Source organism: Lissotriton helveticus, chromosome 3_2 (assembly GCF_964261635.1).
Source record: "Lissotriton helveticus chromosome 3_2, aLisHel1.1, whole genome shotgun sequence".
In the NCBI taxonomy this organism is placed as follows: Eukaryota; Metazoa; Chordata; class Amphibia; order Caudata; family Salamandridae; genus Lissotriton; species Lissotriton helveticus.
In genome coordinates, this window is record NC_136062.1 from 32,342,749 (window position 1) to 32,357,987 (window position 15,239).

Sequence of the window (15,239 nt, forward strand, 5' to 3'; positions counted from 1 at the left end):
ATTGGCTATGGACTATCTAGCGAATAAAAGATGGTCTACGGAAAAACTTAAACATTCTGTTTTAGCTTATCAGCAAATCACCTCTGAACCGGGACTCCAATTGTACCTTGCAAGTGATCTTAATTGTTACATTAGAATGCTCCTCTCAAGGTTTAGACTGGGTGTGCTCGTGATGGTAACGCAACTGGCACTTTGTGATATATATTTGTTTTTAACAATGTTTGCTTTTATGATATTACTCTGAATATCGAAATAAAGCTTCTTTGAATTTGAATTTGACCCTATGTCCTGAATTTTTTACACTCACCTTGTCCTGAATTTGCTCCCATGCCAGTTAGTCACCCTGATGTCTCCTGGCAGATCCAACAGCTGTGCTGGTGGAACCCATAGGGGAGAACAAATACAGATTGGACACAGTCCCATCTGCCCCCCTTTAGAGACGCAGTGGCTGACCTCGAGCTCATTTCAGGTTGTCCACTCTAGAAGTACCTTATCTAGTAAATAAACATGCCTCTCTCAGTCAGAAAAGTGCTCAACTCGGGGCATATAAGCAAGAGAATGGAGTCTTCAGCTTCTTTACGGTCTCTGCATCCGGATTGGCGGCGCAGAATGTAAGCAGTCTTTCTAACCAATCAGGCTCAAGTTCTAATACAATAGGCTAAAAGAGGACAAACGGTCATTTCCTCATGCGGCAACTAATAAGACCTCCTGCTGAAAGCAGAAAACCTTCAAGTGGGAATGAACGGAAAATCCCATCGGAGGAGAACGAAGTAACATGAATCAAACGTACAGTGAGCAACTAGGAAAGTACTGTACCAGAAACAAAGACAGAGGCAATGAATGAAGTAAGACGCAGAAGGGCCGCGCCGGGACAAGAGACCAATCCGATTCATGAACGGCCGGAAGAAGACCTTCTTGAGAATACATCAGGTAGTCGTGAGGTGTGAACGCACCTATGCCAGGAGTCTCCGCACTACGACGGATACTTACAAGATTTTTATCGCGGCTCCCAGCATCACCTTGGCGGCAAGAGACTCGCACGGGTGAGTACGATATGGTAAAGCAAGATCCATGATTTGAGGGCACAGCTAGAGAGGTTCTTAATGTCGATTTATTTTATCAAACAAAAAGGTGATTGGTTGTAAATTTAATCCGCAAAGGATTTATTGTATTTCACAGTAGGTTTTCCCTGACTCCCCAGTCCTTCACCTATATCCGTAGCGAACCCCGTCTTTCAAGCACACGGACACTGATGCTTTGCTGTCTCCAGGCGCTATTGGTACCACGCTCACGCAGTACCTTTTTATGGCAATGGTGTGTATGCGTAAACGTGCTTCTTAGAGCACCAAACAACAGTTTCAACAGTTTACAGTTCTTTGAAGAGCTCTGTTATCTGGGCCTCAGTTTGCAGTCCTGCAATCAGGCGTTCCTGAACCCCCTGAAAAGGTATTATTAGCAGGTCTTTACAAAAACGTGTTCGGTGTCACCTTAGAAAAGAAGAAACGATAATTTGGTCAGACTGTGTGCCGGTGTACTTTACTGAAATGTGACCCACCTTGATAGTCACCAGTCGTTGGCGGTGGAGGGGGTACTTTGAAATGCAGCCGCCACTGCTTAATTTGTATAAACATAAGTGCCAGGGCCCTCAAGAGAAGGCCACCACAGCTTGCACCATCCATTGCCACTGCCAGCACTGCCAATGGCAGTATCTACACAACTGCTGACCATCACACTTGTACATGTTTGGCATTTCAGACTGTTCGAAGCCCCCAAAGCAATATATTTAATTAATAATCAACTGTTGTTCTGCCAATCTTTTAAATACACGAGCATCGCCACCTAGTGTTAGCTGTTGTAAGTACTGGTGTTGACACTTAAGTGCTGGCGCCCAGCACCGGCTCAAATTAAGCCCTGGCAGCCTCCCTTGCTATATCAGTCAGTTCCTGCAGGGGCAACGAATGCTTCTAAAGTTAACCTACTCAGAAAGACTTCTTCACATGAGTGACCCGGATAAATAAAATTAACGTTATCAGAAGTAATTATTCAGTCAGATATGCTAAATTCCTTACAGGGAAAGACTAAACATCAGAATATATTCTAGCATCACAGTATTCGTTTGACGAAGAACTGATTCATTCTGAGAGCAATGCACATCAAGCAGTAGCCTTATCTTGAGGGAGCAGATATTGTGAGATGTGTGAAACAGCAGCACTTTCTCCTGTGTCCGTCTCTTGCCTAATATAGATGAACGCTTAGTTGATAAAAATAATTTTCAAGGCAGCAAATGGTACTCCGTTAAGGCCGCATCAGTTTATTGTGCTTATGGACTTCTGCCCCCTGCTACCTCCTTGTTTCTATCCCCTAGGTTTAAGCCTTTGAGGCTAGAGCATGGGAGACAGATAATAGACAACTAACCTGGGGCCAGTGGTGCGTTTGCTAGGCCCGCTCACCTCTTTGTATAGCCCCGCTGGTAGGGGTTGTTTACTATGAAAGTAGTGATTATTAACACCTAGGATGCAACGTTGATTACATATGACTTCAGTTTCCACCTGTGCCATCCATCCCATGGGAATGTCATCTGCATTACCGGACTGTGCCCCAAGTGCGACACACAGCTTGGTGTTTACTTGGAAACGGCACAGCCAGGGACATTGTAAGAATTTTGACGGCCATGGGCCAAACATATTTTGGGTGCCTCTGTTCAGAACACCTTTGAATGTATTATTAGTTTTTGGCTCACTTATGCTATCTTAGGACAGTTCACAGGTACTGTCATCTTAAAAATTATCAGGGTGCTGGGCAAAAATATATTTTGGGGACCCCTATTTCAACAATTTACACATACCAAGGGTTATAAATGACACATTCCTAAGGTGCAATTCCCCAAACCGATTCCTGGCTAAGCAAAAGGGACTAAAATTGGCTCACAAGAACTACAATTATAATTAATCAATCATAGGAGAGAGATTTAAAAACAGTGAACCTAACAACAAGAATGGTTTTAAGATTTTTTTTAAATGCCATTTGTTTAAGATAGATGTATCTTCAGAAACATTTTGTGCTAACTGTACACGTTTCTTAAACATCCAAATCTTCTACACCTTTTTGAGATATAGCTAGTTGGGGTCAGCACATATGTCACAGATTCTGAATGTAGGAAATCAGCTTTGTTTATCTACCACAGATCATATCAATTCTAACTTTCATCTGAAAAACAATGTGCCCAGTTACACATACCTCAATACAGGTTCAGGCGTAACACAAGAATATTTTTTGCAAGTTTATATATGCTTTACAGGCCCAGGTAGTACCTTCTCAGGTTGCTCATTTCTTCTCAACTGGAGCATGTAAGCCACCCCTCCAGTTGCAACAATTGGGTGAAATCAGATCCCAGATAACAAGCCTATTTCTTCCAGACTCAAGCTTGGGCACCAATGCTATAACGTAGGCTGCAAATATCTTTCAAGCTTAGGTATCTGACAGCATCAGTTTTTCTCAAATTGCACAGATATTACACACTCAACCCTTTAACAGCAGGGCTCAGTGGCGGCTCCTCTGCTATGGCGGAGGAGCGTCGCCTTACTGCTTTTAAGCAGTGTGAAGAAGAAACATAAAATTATAATAACTTTGAGTTATTAGCATTTTATGCTATGTGCTGCTTTGCAGGTGGGTGGGCAGGGCTGCTTTGTTCTCGGAGCAGGAAGGGGAGGAGTGGTTTGACCAATCCTAAGTGCCCAGTGACTGTTTTGGTCGGCCTTCACGGACCGCCCAAAACAGTCATGCAGACTGTTCTCCGCACAGGCTGCATTACATCCTGCATGGAGAACATGCCCAGGCCCCCATTCCCTGGCTGAGCATCCAACCAGGATGCTCAGATCAATCACAACGCTGCACCGCACCATTGTGATTGGTCAGGGGAGCCTGGGTGCTTACCAATCACAATGCTGCATTGCAGCGTTGTGATTGGTTAATGGGGCCTGCTTCCTGTTCCACGAGTTCCAAAAGGAAAGTAGGAGCAGAGTAGCCGAAACCGGCGGCAAGGCAAGTTTACTCTTTTTTTAAATGGTTTTTTTTATATACAGGACCCCTTGCCGCGGAACCCACCATCCCCGCCACCCGCTAGACATGTTGGCCGCCACTGGCAGGGCTACTGTCAGGTTACATCGATCATACACACTTAAGCATCTGAAAGCAAAATTATCCCTCAGGTTAGTCAGATCTTACTGGCTCAGCCATAAAACACTTACATTAATGAAATATGACAGGCTCAGACTTCAAGCACCTAATCTATCCCCTATGTTAAATAAATTCGAATCATCACTAGCCAGCGATAGGGCCAGGAGAGCCTATTAAACACCTTCTCAGTGTCGAGAAGGATCAGACCATCTGATCTACACAGATTATTGGCTGTATCAAAGAAGGCAATTGCCATGTTAGTATGTATAGTAGATTATCCACTTGGAACAAAACCATGCCTCTAAAAAATAACAGCATAATAATACTTTAACTACGTGCCTACTGTCGTTGTGCACTAACAACACTGCACAACATGGCCATTAGTGATCCTGTCTTAAGCCTTACGGTTAAGATGTACTAATACCAGGGCACTGACTTATGAAGCCAGATGTCGCATATCACAAATTTATTACAATCACTGTTTCATCTTGCACTATGCTTTATCCATTAGATGCACCAAAAACATTGCACTGATTGACGGATGTATAAGCTACCAGCTGTTTTTAAATCCTCTTTTTAGATGTCATTTTACTAACCTATCGTTGTAATCACGAAAGTAATATGCATTGCATTTGTAAATGATTTTAGGTAATCACACAATAAAGTAAAGTATTCCATGCCTTTTTTGAACTAGCAAGAGCATCAATCACCTGAGCCAAATTAACCGCCAAAGCTTTAGAGTAGATGATGGCATTGGTGTTGATGAGTTAGATCGGCCTGTATGATCCTCAATCCGTGTGGGGCTTCCCTTTTTTCAGGAAGATTGCTATATTGTCAGAATCCCATGATTCAGGGATTCTTTGCCCTTGGTCAGTGTTCTGAAAGATTAATAAGATAAGAGGGACCAAAACATCAGCAAAAAGTTCCTAAATCCCGGATGGAATCCCATCCTACCTCGCAGCTTTACCGGGGGAATGAGAGAATTGCATCTTTAATTTACTCGGATGTAATTCCATCTTCAAACATTTCAAATTGTGATCGATGAAAAACTGAATTTTGGTGGATGATCGATATTTCACACACTTCACTCACTCTGATTATAATCATTGGTGCCTTTTGCTCTATATAAAAAGTGATACAATTTATAAATTTGTTTAAGAATCACGCGAAGATAAAAAACATCCTGCCCTTAATCATGTTAAATGCAGCTAATGCGGTACCAATTATGTTTCTACTTGATTTTCAAAGCTAGGATTGTACTGATTGATTACATGTACTCATAGTCCTCCCGCATCTTACTCACAAATGCGGTCACAGCTTTTTCTTGCAATGCGCCTCAGATCTTACTTCTACACTCCACAATCTGAAAGAAGCAGTCCCATTTGGATGCGTCTTTTTAGAGAAATGTGCATGCGCCCTTTCTAGCCCTGACAGCTTGGCTATACACTGTTCCTCTCTACCCCGCAGTCTCCAGTTGTGGTTTCCAACATACTTAATCGTAGTACATCTAGTATATGCTTTTAGGTCATCTATTACTATTGAGATAGAGGCAGAGACCAAATTGTGCCTATTACATGCAACCAAATTTAAATGCATCACCCGAATGTTGTCTAGAGCCAGTAAAAGCCGGTGTTCAAAAGACCAGCAAGTCAACTTTATCTCAGTTTGACAAATTTTAAAAGAGAAAATAATGGGATTGTGGTCTGATATGAACTTTGGGCCTACTTCTATCACCAAGTTGTGAGTAAGACGCAGCACAGCGGGAACATAATCAATGCTAGAATAATGGTTATGAACATGTGAATAATAAGTAAAGCCAGGAGTCCCAGGTTTGAGTGTCTGCCATACATCCACCACCTCATGCATCCTCATAAGCGTTCATATCGCTTTACAAACTTTATTCATGCGAAGGATAGCACCGGTATAGGTTGTGTCAATTTTATAGACAAGGACACAGTTAAAATCACTGACAACAAAGAGTGTCCCTGACTAAGACAGGAGTTCTACTGTAATTGAGTCGAATATTCGGGGATCATCTTGATTTGGGGTGTAAGACACACATATGGTGATACAAACAGAATTCATCTCGATCTGTGTAATAAGCCACCCACCATGACTGTCGTCTGCCGTTTTGACTAGCTTTACTCAAGAGGAAAAACTGAAAAGAATGGCAGCACCTCTAATTGAAACCTGTTGGGTTGTTACCTCCCAAGCAAAACCAAAATGGATAGGGCAGAATATGACCTCTTGCGGACCAAACTGAAATAATATGTAGGAGGGAATAAAGCAGGGCAATTATTGGCTCACAGACTCCAAACACGGGTGAATACTAGTTCAGGATGAACATATTGCACAAGCATTCCAACATTTCTACACCGACCTGCATATGGCTCAGGGCTTACCAGAGGGAGATGCAAATGCATATATAGAACAAGCCCCGATTGATAGACTAGATTGACTTCATGCCCTTAGCTTGGAGAGAGATATCCATACAGATGAAGTGGTGGCAGCGATTACCCATCTCCAATCGGGTAAGGTCTTTGGGCAGGATGGCTATCCACCTGATTTTTACAAACTCTGCACTCGCACCCTGGCCCTTAAACTTACATGTCTCTATAATTCATTTAGTGACACAGGTACATTAATGGACACAATGAGGCTAGCCACCATCCCAGTCATACACAAACCAGGCAAAGATCCTACCTAATGCTCTGTCTAAAGGACTGTTGTAATTTAACAATGATTAGGTTAAGCATTAGCAGAAGACATCTTGTATTTAGAGACTATCTTGTCCGTTTTACGGAATCCATTTTGTATTTCTGTCGGCCATTTTGTTTGCCATGTGCTCTGTCCTACCTTCCTGTTAACTGCTCTTGAAATCTGCCTAGAGACAAGATATATTTATCCTCTTCTGCTTTGCACATGCCCAGTTGAGCTTACAGCTGTCCCCAACTTGTAACTGTCAAGATGTGTCCACCAGAATTAGCTAACTGTCAGCCCCTTCCACTTGTTGCTAGTATGACCTTATATGTATTTGAAACCCGCATTCTGTACCTTGTACCGCCTTCATTTGAGCCCCTGTGTGGGTATAAAAGGACCAAGCTCCTTCCAGTCAGTGTGCTACCTCATACTCTACCGAAGGGGGTTGTGTGAATGTAGTTCCACCTCATGAGGTTTAATAAACTCTGTCTTTTCTATTCCAGTTTCTGTGCCAACTTCTTTCTATTGGTCTGAGGACTCTGAGCAGAGAAGGGCGAATCCCTTGCACTGGAAGGCCTGGCTGAGGCTTGCTACTACAAATTGGCGCCCAACGTGGGGCTCATCATCGACTCGGCTGCCCGAAGGAGTGGTCGAGACGAAGGATTGGAATCTCGCTTTGGACGTGATCACTGCCAGAAGAGACCTGAGTCTTGGCAACCACGGCGTTTTCCCTTTCTTTCTGATCTGACCATCCAGGTGGCACCGGTCCTCGACTGAGATCTCTTCTGTTGATTTGCCGTGCAGTGATCATTTGGTCAATTTGAGAACTTGGCAGTAGGAACCTGGACACCATTTGATTGGTAAGAGCCGTTCTGCGGCACTTGCTGTTGGTTTTGATGACTTTGATTGGTAAGGTTGTTTAGTAACACTTACTGCTGTTTTGTTTGAAAAAATTGGCCAATATTGAATCTCGTATGCTATATATATATATATATATATATATATATATATATGTGTGTTGCAATACATATAGGCAGGTAATGAGGAGATTTTTCACTATTTAAAATTGTTTCAACGGCGCAACGTACGAAGAGTACCTTAAGTGCTACTTTTGATTCTAATACTGCATATTTTGCACAATTGTTTTGGCATGCCTGTTTCCAGCAAACTTCGTAGGATGTGTTGCTTTTGTAGTGGTACCACTTTGAAACTTGACGAAGCACAACCAGCCCCCCCCAGATGGGACGCCTAATAGGGACATGTATATTAAGTATGGTATTTCGTCCATAATGTACAGCACATTATGGAACTAATACACTTGTAAGGATCCTGAGTTGCGTTGGCCTATGCATGGGTCATTTGATTTACGAAAGATTCAGGATGTGGAGCAACGAATGTTTAAACGAAAAGCTAGGCAAGATATGTTTGATTGTGTACGAATGTGGGAGAAGGAAGTGCGTGAGCGAATGAAGCGTCAGCAGGCCTTGATTGAAAACGAACAACGTAAGAGCATGTATGCGAAAGCATTAGAAATGAAAAATAAAGAAATTATGGAGAGGGAAGATAGGGAGCATTAGTTACAGGTAAATGGTCAATACGCTATTCGTAGGCCTCTTTCTCTTGTCCACCTCCGTATACTCTTCCCTCTGCTCCTTGTGAGTCAGATGAGGACTCTCCTACAGAGCAGGATAAAATCCGAGACACTCGCTCGATGTTAACTACCGAACGTTCCTCTGAGATTAGATCCGCGGCGCGCAAAGCCAATCGTAGTACTAATATTACTTCTGAACTTCTAGATACTATTAAGAATTGGTCGGAAATGGAACAAAAATATTTTACCGAGATATTTGCTGCAGAGGTTGTTGAACGATTTAGGAAATATTCGGCGGAAGTAGAGCCAGATGATATAGCAGCTGATTGTAAGCAATTACATGAACGTTCTTTTATCTTCTCCCAGGTGACTGACACGATCAGACGCTTGGTTAAACTACGTAATGAAGCAGCCCGTTTGCGGGAGGAGAAAAAGGCAGCAGACGCAGCTGCACAAACATCCCGAATCAACATGGCACGAGCTTCGGCGCCCGAAACAGATAAGAATGTTGTAAATAATGTGAAACCCATGCGGGAAGCCGCGCCTTTATATGTTCCTCCTAAAGGAGCAGGTACAAGTGATGATAAGACTTCTACCGACGTGAAAGGGTACTTTATTTATAATTGGGTATACACTCCTTGGAACAGAGCAGATGTTATGGCCCTAAAAAATGCATTGCCTGATCCGCAAAAGAGTCCAACAGCCTTTTATGAAGAAATTGAGGATGCCATTAGCTCTTGTACTACGACTTTGTCTGGTATTGATTTGCTTTTTGGATTAATATTACCGCCTGATATGTGGAGAACTCTGCCTAAAGTTGATGATCGTGTGGCGTTTGGGGCATCGTGGAAAGATTTAGAACAATTAGATGAAGATAGAAAACCTGCACAGAAACCGTGTCAGTTAATTTTGGATCTTCCGGTAGCTATATTGGTTAAATTAAAGACGATTATTCCCCCTAAAAAGATAGAATGGACTATGTTAGCGTCTTGTAAGCAAAAGATAGATGAACCAGTTTCAAACTTCTTCACACGCTTTACAGGAATTGATTAAGGTGGGGGTTGCGGAAGAAGTTCCTTATAATGTTTGCAATAGTACGATTCTTCCTATTTTGAAAAAAGATACTGACACTAGGATTTATAGATTTATCATCGATTTGAAAGAGGTCAACAAGATTGTAGTACCACAGTACCCTGTAGTACCTGACATAACGACATTGCTTACCCTGGTCCCTCCAAAAGCAACTACATTTTCAGTAGTCGATTTGAAGAACTCTTTCTTCTCGATTCCTATTCACCCTGATAGCCGATATTTGTTCGGTTTCACTTTGAATAACAGATCATACAGATTTTGTAGAGTTCCTCAAGGGTACACTGAGAGTCCGAGTGTTTATAGTCAAGTCTTAAAACGACAACTCAATTCCTTTACTTTGTCTGAAGGAGTGGCTCTCATACAATATGTTGATGACATCTTGTTGGCAGCTGATACACCTGAGCAATGTGAAAAATGTACTTTGTCCTTACTTTCTTTTCTTGCTGCACATCACCATAAAGTATCACGGAAGAAATTCCAATATTGTAGACCGAAGGTAACCTAATTAGGTCATCTTCTGTCTAAGGAGGGACGTGCACTGACACCAGATCGCATTCAAGCAATCTTAGACACCCCAGTACCTTCCATTCAGAAAGATGTCCGTGCATTTATTGGTTTGACTTCGTTTTGTAGGCAATAGATATTGGGTTTTTCACATATTGTTAAACCTTTGCTAGCACTTTTGACTAAGAACACTCCGATTCCCCTTCCTTGGACAGATGAATGTCAAAATGCTTTTCGCCAGTTAAGACAAGCTCTTTGCTCTGCACCAGTATTAGGCACACCAGATTATACGAAGGCCTTTACACTCTATGTACATGAGAAAGATGGATGTGCATTGTCAGTTTTAGTACAGATACACGGTGACAAGCAGCGTCCCTGTACATATTTTTCTGCAGTTCTTGATCCTGTTGTTCGTGCGTTGCCTGAATGTTTCGGTCAGTTGCAGCGACAGCGGTGTCTATAAGTCAGAGCGAAGGGATAGTTTTGTCACACAAACTGTTGGTGCTAGTACCCCATTCAGTGGATGCCCTTTTGAATCAGAACAAAACACAGCATTTAATTAGAGCTCGCCTGACAGGATACGAATTGACACTGTTAGCACCTCATATTACATTGAAGATATGTGCGACATTGAACCCAGCCACTTTGTTGCCATATCCTGTGACTCCGTCTCAATCAAAGGAGCCTCACAATTGTATATTCCTTACTGAGGAACAGACAAAGGGTTGCATCGATTTGCAAGATACGCCCCTTCTAGATGTAGATGGGGAGCTGTGGGTTGATGGGTCCTGTTTGAAGTTACCAGATGGCACAACCTCAGCCGCATATGCAATCACCACACTCAAGACAGTAGTGGAAACAGCTCGCATACCACAGAAGTCGGCTCAAGCAGCTGAACTAATAGCTTTGACACGAGCGTTTGAGCTTAGTACTGACTTATGTGTGAACATTTACACGGATAGCAGCTATGCTTTTGGAGTGGTTCATGATTTTGGCTTACTCTGGGAGGAAAGAGGCTTTCTTACATCCCACGTGATTCAGATAATGCACAGAGAATTAGTACATAATCTCTTGACTGCACTTACATATCCGAAGAAAATTGCCATTATGAAGTGTAGCGCACACAAGAAAATCATTGACAAAATAGGACAAGGCAAATCCTTCGCAGATCGCGTAGCCCGTGAAACTGCAATGCAGCGAAGCAGTACATCTATGTACGTAGTAAAATCACAAGCTGAGCGTTGGCATGATGCTAGAGGAAGTATTGGATTTACAGAGATCTGCCTCTGTGGAGTGGCAGAGTGGGCTAAAGAACGGTAATGGATTAAACCCAGATCTGTTGATTGGGTGTGTTTGATTGGTTCAGATGCTCCATTCATCACCACCCCCTTTTGTACCACTTTGGTCACCAATCAGACAGCCATGGCACTTGGGAACATTACAGAAGAACTGCAAATTGCAAGAATTGTAGCACTCCAAAACAGGATGGTGCTTGACGTGATTTTGGCTGATCGAGGTGGTGCATGTCGGATCATCTGTAGCAGTTGCTGCGTTTTTATACCTGATCACTCACCTTCAGTTTATGATGCAATCTCTAAACTGCATAAGATTGCTGCAGACATTCACCCAGAGACTGGTACATGGACATTTTCGAACAGGATATGGACACTCTTTGTTACTTGGGACTGGAAACTACTGACTATTCTATGTATACTACTGGTGATACTATTTACATGTTGTACTTGTATACAATGCGGTCCTATGCTTTGCTCCATGTGCATCACTGCTTGTACACCTGCCAAAAGAAATATTGCAAAAGAACAACACATGTTAAATTGTGAAATTACTGAGATGATGAACATCAATGTACAGGATGCAGATTTAGATTACCCTAGATAGACAAATGTCTTCAGCAAATGCTGAAAGGGTCATCTGTTGTAATTTAGCAATGATTAGGTTAAGCATTAGCAGAAGACATCTTGTATTTAGAGACTATCTTGTCCGTTTTACGGAATCCATTTTGTATTTCTGTCGGCCATTTTGTTTGCCATGTGCTCTGTCCTACCTTCCTGTTAACTGCTCTTGAAATCTGCCTAGAGACAAGATATATTTATCCTCTTCTGCTTTGCACATGCCCAGTTGAGCTTACAGCTGTCCCCAACTTGTAACTGTCAAGATGTGTCCACCAGAATTAGCTAACTGTCAACCCCTCCCACTTGTTGCTAGCACACTCTCTGTATGACCTTATATGTATTTGAAACCAGCATTCTGTACCTTGTACCGCATTCATTTGAGCCCCTGTATAGGTATAAAAGGACCAAGCTCCTTCCAGTCAGTGTGCTACCTCATACTCTACCGAAAGGTGTTGTGTGAATGTAGTTCCACCTCATGAGGTTTTATAAACTCTGTCTTTTCTATTCCAGTTTCTGTGCCAACTTCTTTCTATTGGTCTGAGGACTCTGAGCAGAGAAGGGTGAATCCCTTGCACTGGTAGGCCTGGCTGAGGCTTGCTACTACAGGACCATATCACTACTAAATGTAGATGCTAAGATCTTCACCACCATTCTAGAGACACGCTTGGCCACCATGATGCAAGGCCTTATAGAGCCCGATCAGGGAGGCTGCATTCCGGAGCGCAACAGTAGTGGACAACACAAAATGTTTATGCCTACTTGCGGATAAATTCCAGCATTCTTGAATACAGACACTACTATTCTCGATTGATGTAAAAAAAGCCTTTGATCGGGTTCACTGGCCTTATCTCCACCCTGATCTACGGACTATAGGTTTAGGGCAACGCTTTAGACAATGTATATGGTGTAATTACTTGAGACCCCAGGCAGTGGTTTGAGCTAATTGCCTAATGTCCAAGCTCTTCGATGTCGCACAAGAAAAGAGACAGGGCTCCCCCCTGTCACCACTCCTGTTCGCATTATACATGGAGCCTTTTGCAGGACGGGTGAGGGCAAAAGGTCACTGGTATTATGATGGGTGGCAGAGAACACAAATTGGCATTACATGCTGACAATGTCATGGTGGCACTGTCGGACCCGACCCACTCCTTGCTGGCTCTCTTGTAGAAGCCAAGGCCTTTCAGGAGGTATCTGGGTTCAATATTAACTCCCAAAAGTCACAACTCCTTAGCCTTATGGTACCCCAGCTAGAACAAGATGCCTTGGGGTGAATTTTTGGCTTCCTTTGGGCCATAGAGGGTGAGATTTATTTAGGCCCCCATATTTACCCCACAATAAGACAGCAAATACAGCCTTCTACTGGCAAACACCAGCGCAGAACTACAGAAATGGAAAGACTATATGCTGTCAAGGCTAGGGAGGTTAGCAGCAGTCAAGATGACTCTGCTCCCCAAGATATTATACGTTATGTAAACCCTATTCCTGATGCCACCTTCATATTCTCAACAAACTGCAACACTTGATGGAGATTTACATATGGGCAGTAAAAGAGCTCGTATTACTAAGCGACTGACATACTTGTTCGCCGCAAATGGCAAACTGGGGCTTCCCCATCTTAAGCACTGCTGTTAGGTGGTGCAGCTTCAATACCTTGTGCAGTGGGCTAGACCTGTCACAGAAACGCACTGGTGCTGTATTGATCAGGCAATTCCCAAACCTCTCCACCCTCAGGGGGTGTGCATCTCCCCAGTGCTCTGTGCTACGATGGACACCTAGGATACATTCTAACTCTCAAAGAAATTGTCCACTTGAATTTCCCCACTAACTGCGATATTGGGAAACCCAGACTTTCTACCAGCATCTCGGGGCACAGCCTACATAGTGTGGCAACACGCAAATTGTAAGAGAGTAGGCGACTTTTTTGGCCATAATGGAATAATCGACTTCCACCAAATTAAGGGAGGCCATGGCTTCCCTTCTTCGGCATTTTGGCAATACATGACAATTAGGCACTTAGTTATGCAACCGTCAATACGGTCACATGCAAAGACCACTATTGCTGTTTAAAAAAATTATTTTCACCCGCCATTCTGATAAAAGACTCTTGTCAGATATATACACCTTCTTAAACGCACCACAGACTCATACAAAATCATCAGCTCAATTAAGGTGTGAGAAAGAATGTGAGCGGCAATTCACGCCAAAAGATTGGTCAGGCATCCCAAAAGTGAGCTAACACTACGGCACGAAGTGCCGCAGGCAAGGGGACACTGCTTTACCTGGTTCATTACTGGTATTACACTCCTGAACACACTGTACATTGGAAATGAGGGAAGATCCAACATGTTGGAGAGGATGTGGGGTCATGGGGACTTTTAAGGCATCTCTTATGGCATTGCCCCTGGATAAATGCTTATTGGCAAGGCATATTAAATGCTGTGGATGAAATGAATAGCACTAACCCTCCCTAGGTATTCCAAGCTGTGTGATTTTGGGCCTCCCCAATACCGTGACTTACCCTCTGGGGTCCCCGAGAGGGCAGGCGATAACACTGGGCTTATGTGCAGCCAAGTAAACTCTCCTTACCAGATGGGGTAGTGACAAAATAACTCACCACCCAGACTGGTTCCATAAACTATGGAACTTATTGGGCATGGAAAAACTCACAGCAGCCTCCAGTTTGACAAAACCTGGGGACCCTGCATCAGAAAAATAGGAAAAGAGTTTAGAGAATTACCGTGCCCTGCCTACCTCAATAAAAAATGCTTTAAACTTATTCCCACAATACTGTCTGATCCTTACATGCAACATGTGTCTCCTAAGACATAATATATGAGGTTTGAAAATATGTATTGTTTCTTTGACCAAGCATCTTTTGAGAGGGCTGTTTAAGCCTCTTACATTCCAGCACATAAACTTAAGGACCATCATTGTAGCAGGCAAAAAAAAGCACTAACCACTATTACAATTATTCTAGCAAGCCAGACCCTTACTATTAATGAACCTTCTACTGCTCTGACGAAGTACATAGAAGCTCTGAAGAAATGCATAGATGCCCATCCTTTCCCAAGAAAGATTATAATGACCCTGCTTTTTCCTTTTTACCCAGTTAGAAATCCTTACTGCCACCCGCACACCTACCACTCCTACCCAACACCCCTACACTAAAAGGGTTCACCCCAGGGGGAATCATCTCTCCACTTGCCATTGTGGAAGGATGGCCATATTCTACTCCACTTCGACTCGAGAAGAAACAACAACCA

The 15,239-nt window shown here is 43.0% G+C and overlaps 1 protein-coding gene across 5 annotated transcripts in view; it reads left to right on the forward strand.

The window, feature by feature from the left end:
* The first annotated feature begins 681 nt into the window (after nt 1–681).
* ATP8B4 (ATPase phospholipid transporting 8B4 (putative)) overlaps nt 682–15,239 on the forward strand; it is a 4,589,528-nt gene continuing 4,574,970 nt past the window's right edge. For all 5 annotated transcript variants that reach the window (XR_013609828.1, XR_013609825.1, XR_013609826.1 and 2 more), the window contains exon 1: nt 682–1,043. Coding sequence is in view for 1 of the 5 variants with exons in the window: in XM_078684774.1 (XP_078540900.1) it covers nt 956–1,043 (88 nt within the window). In the remaining 4 variants the exon portion in view is untranslated. The remainder of the gene's footprint in view (nt 1,044–15,239) is intronic.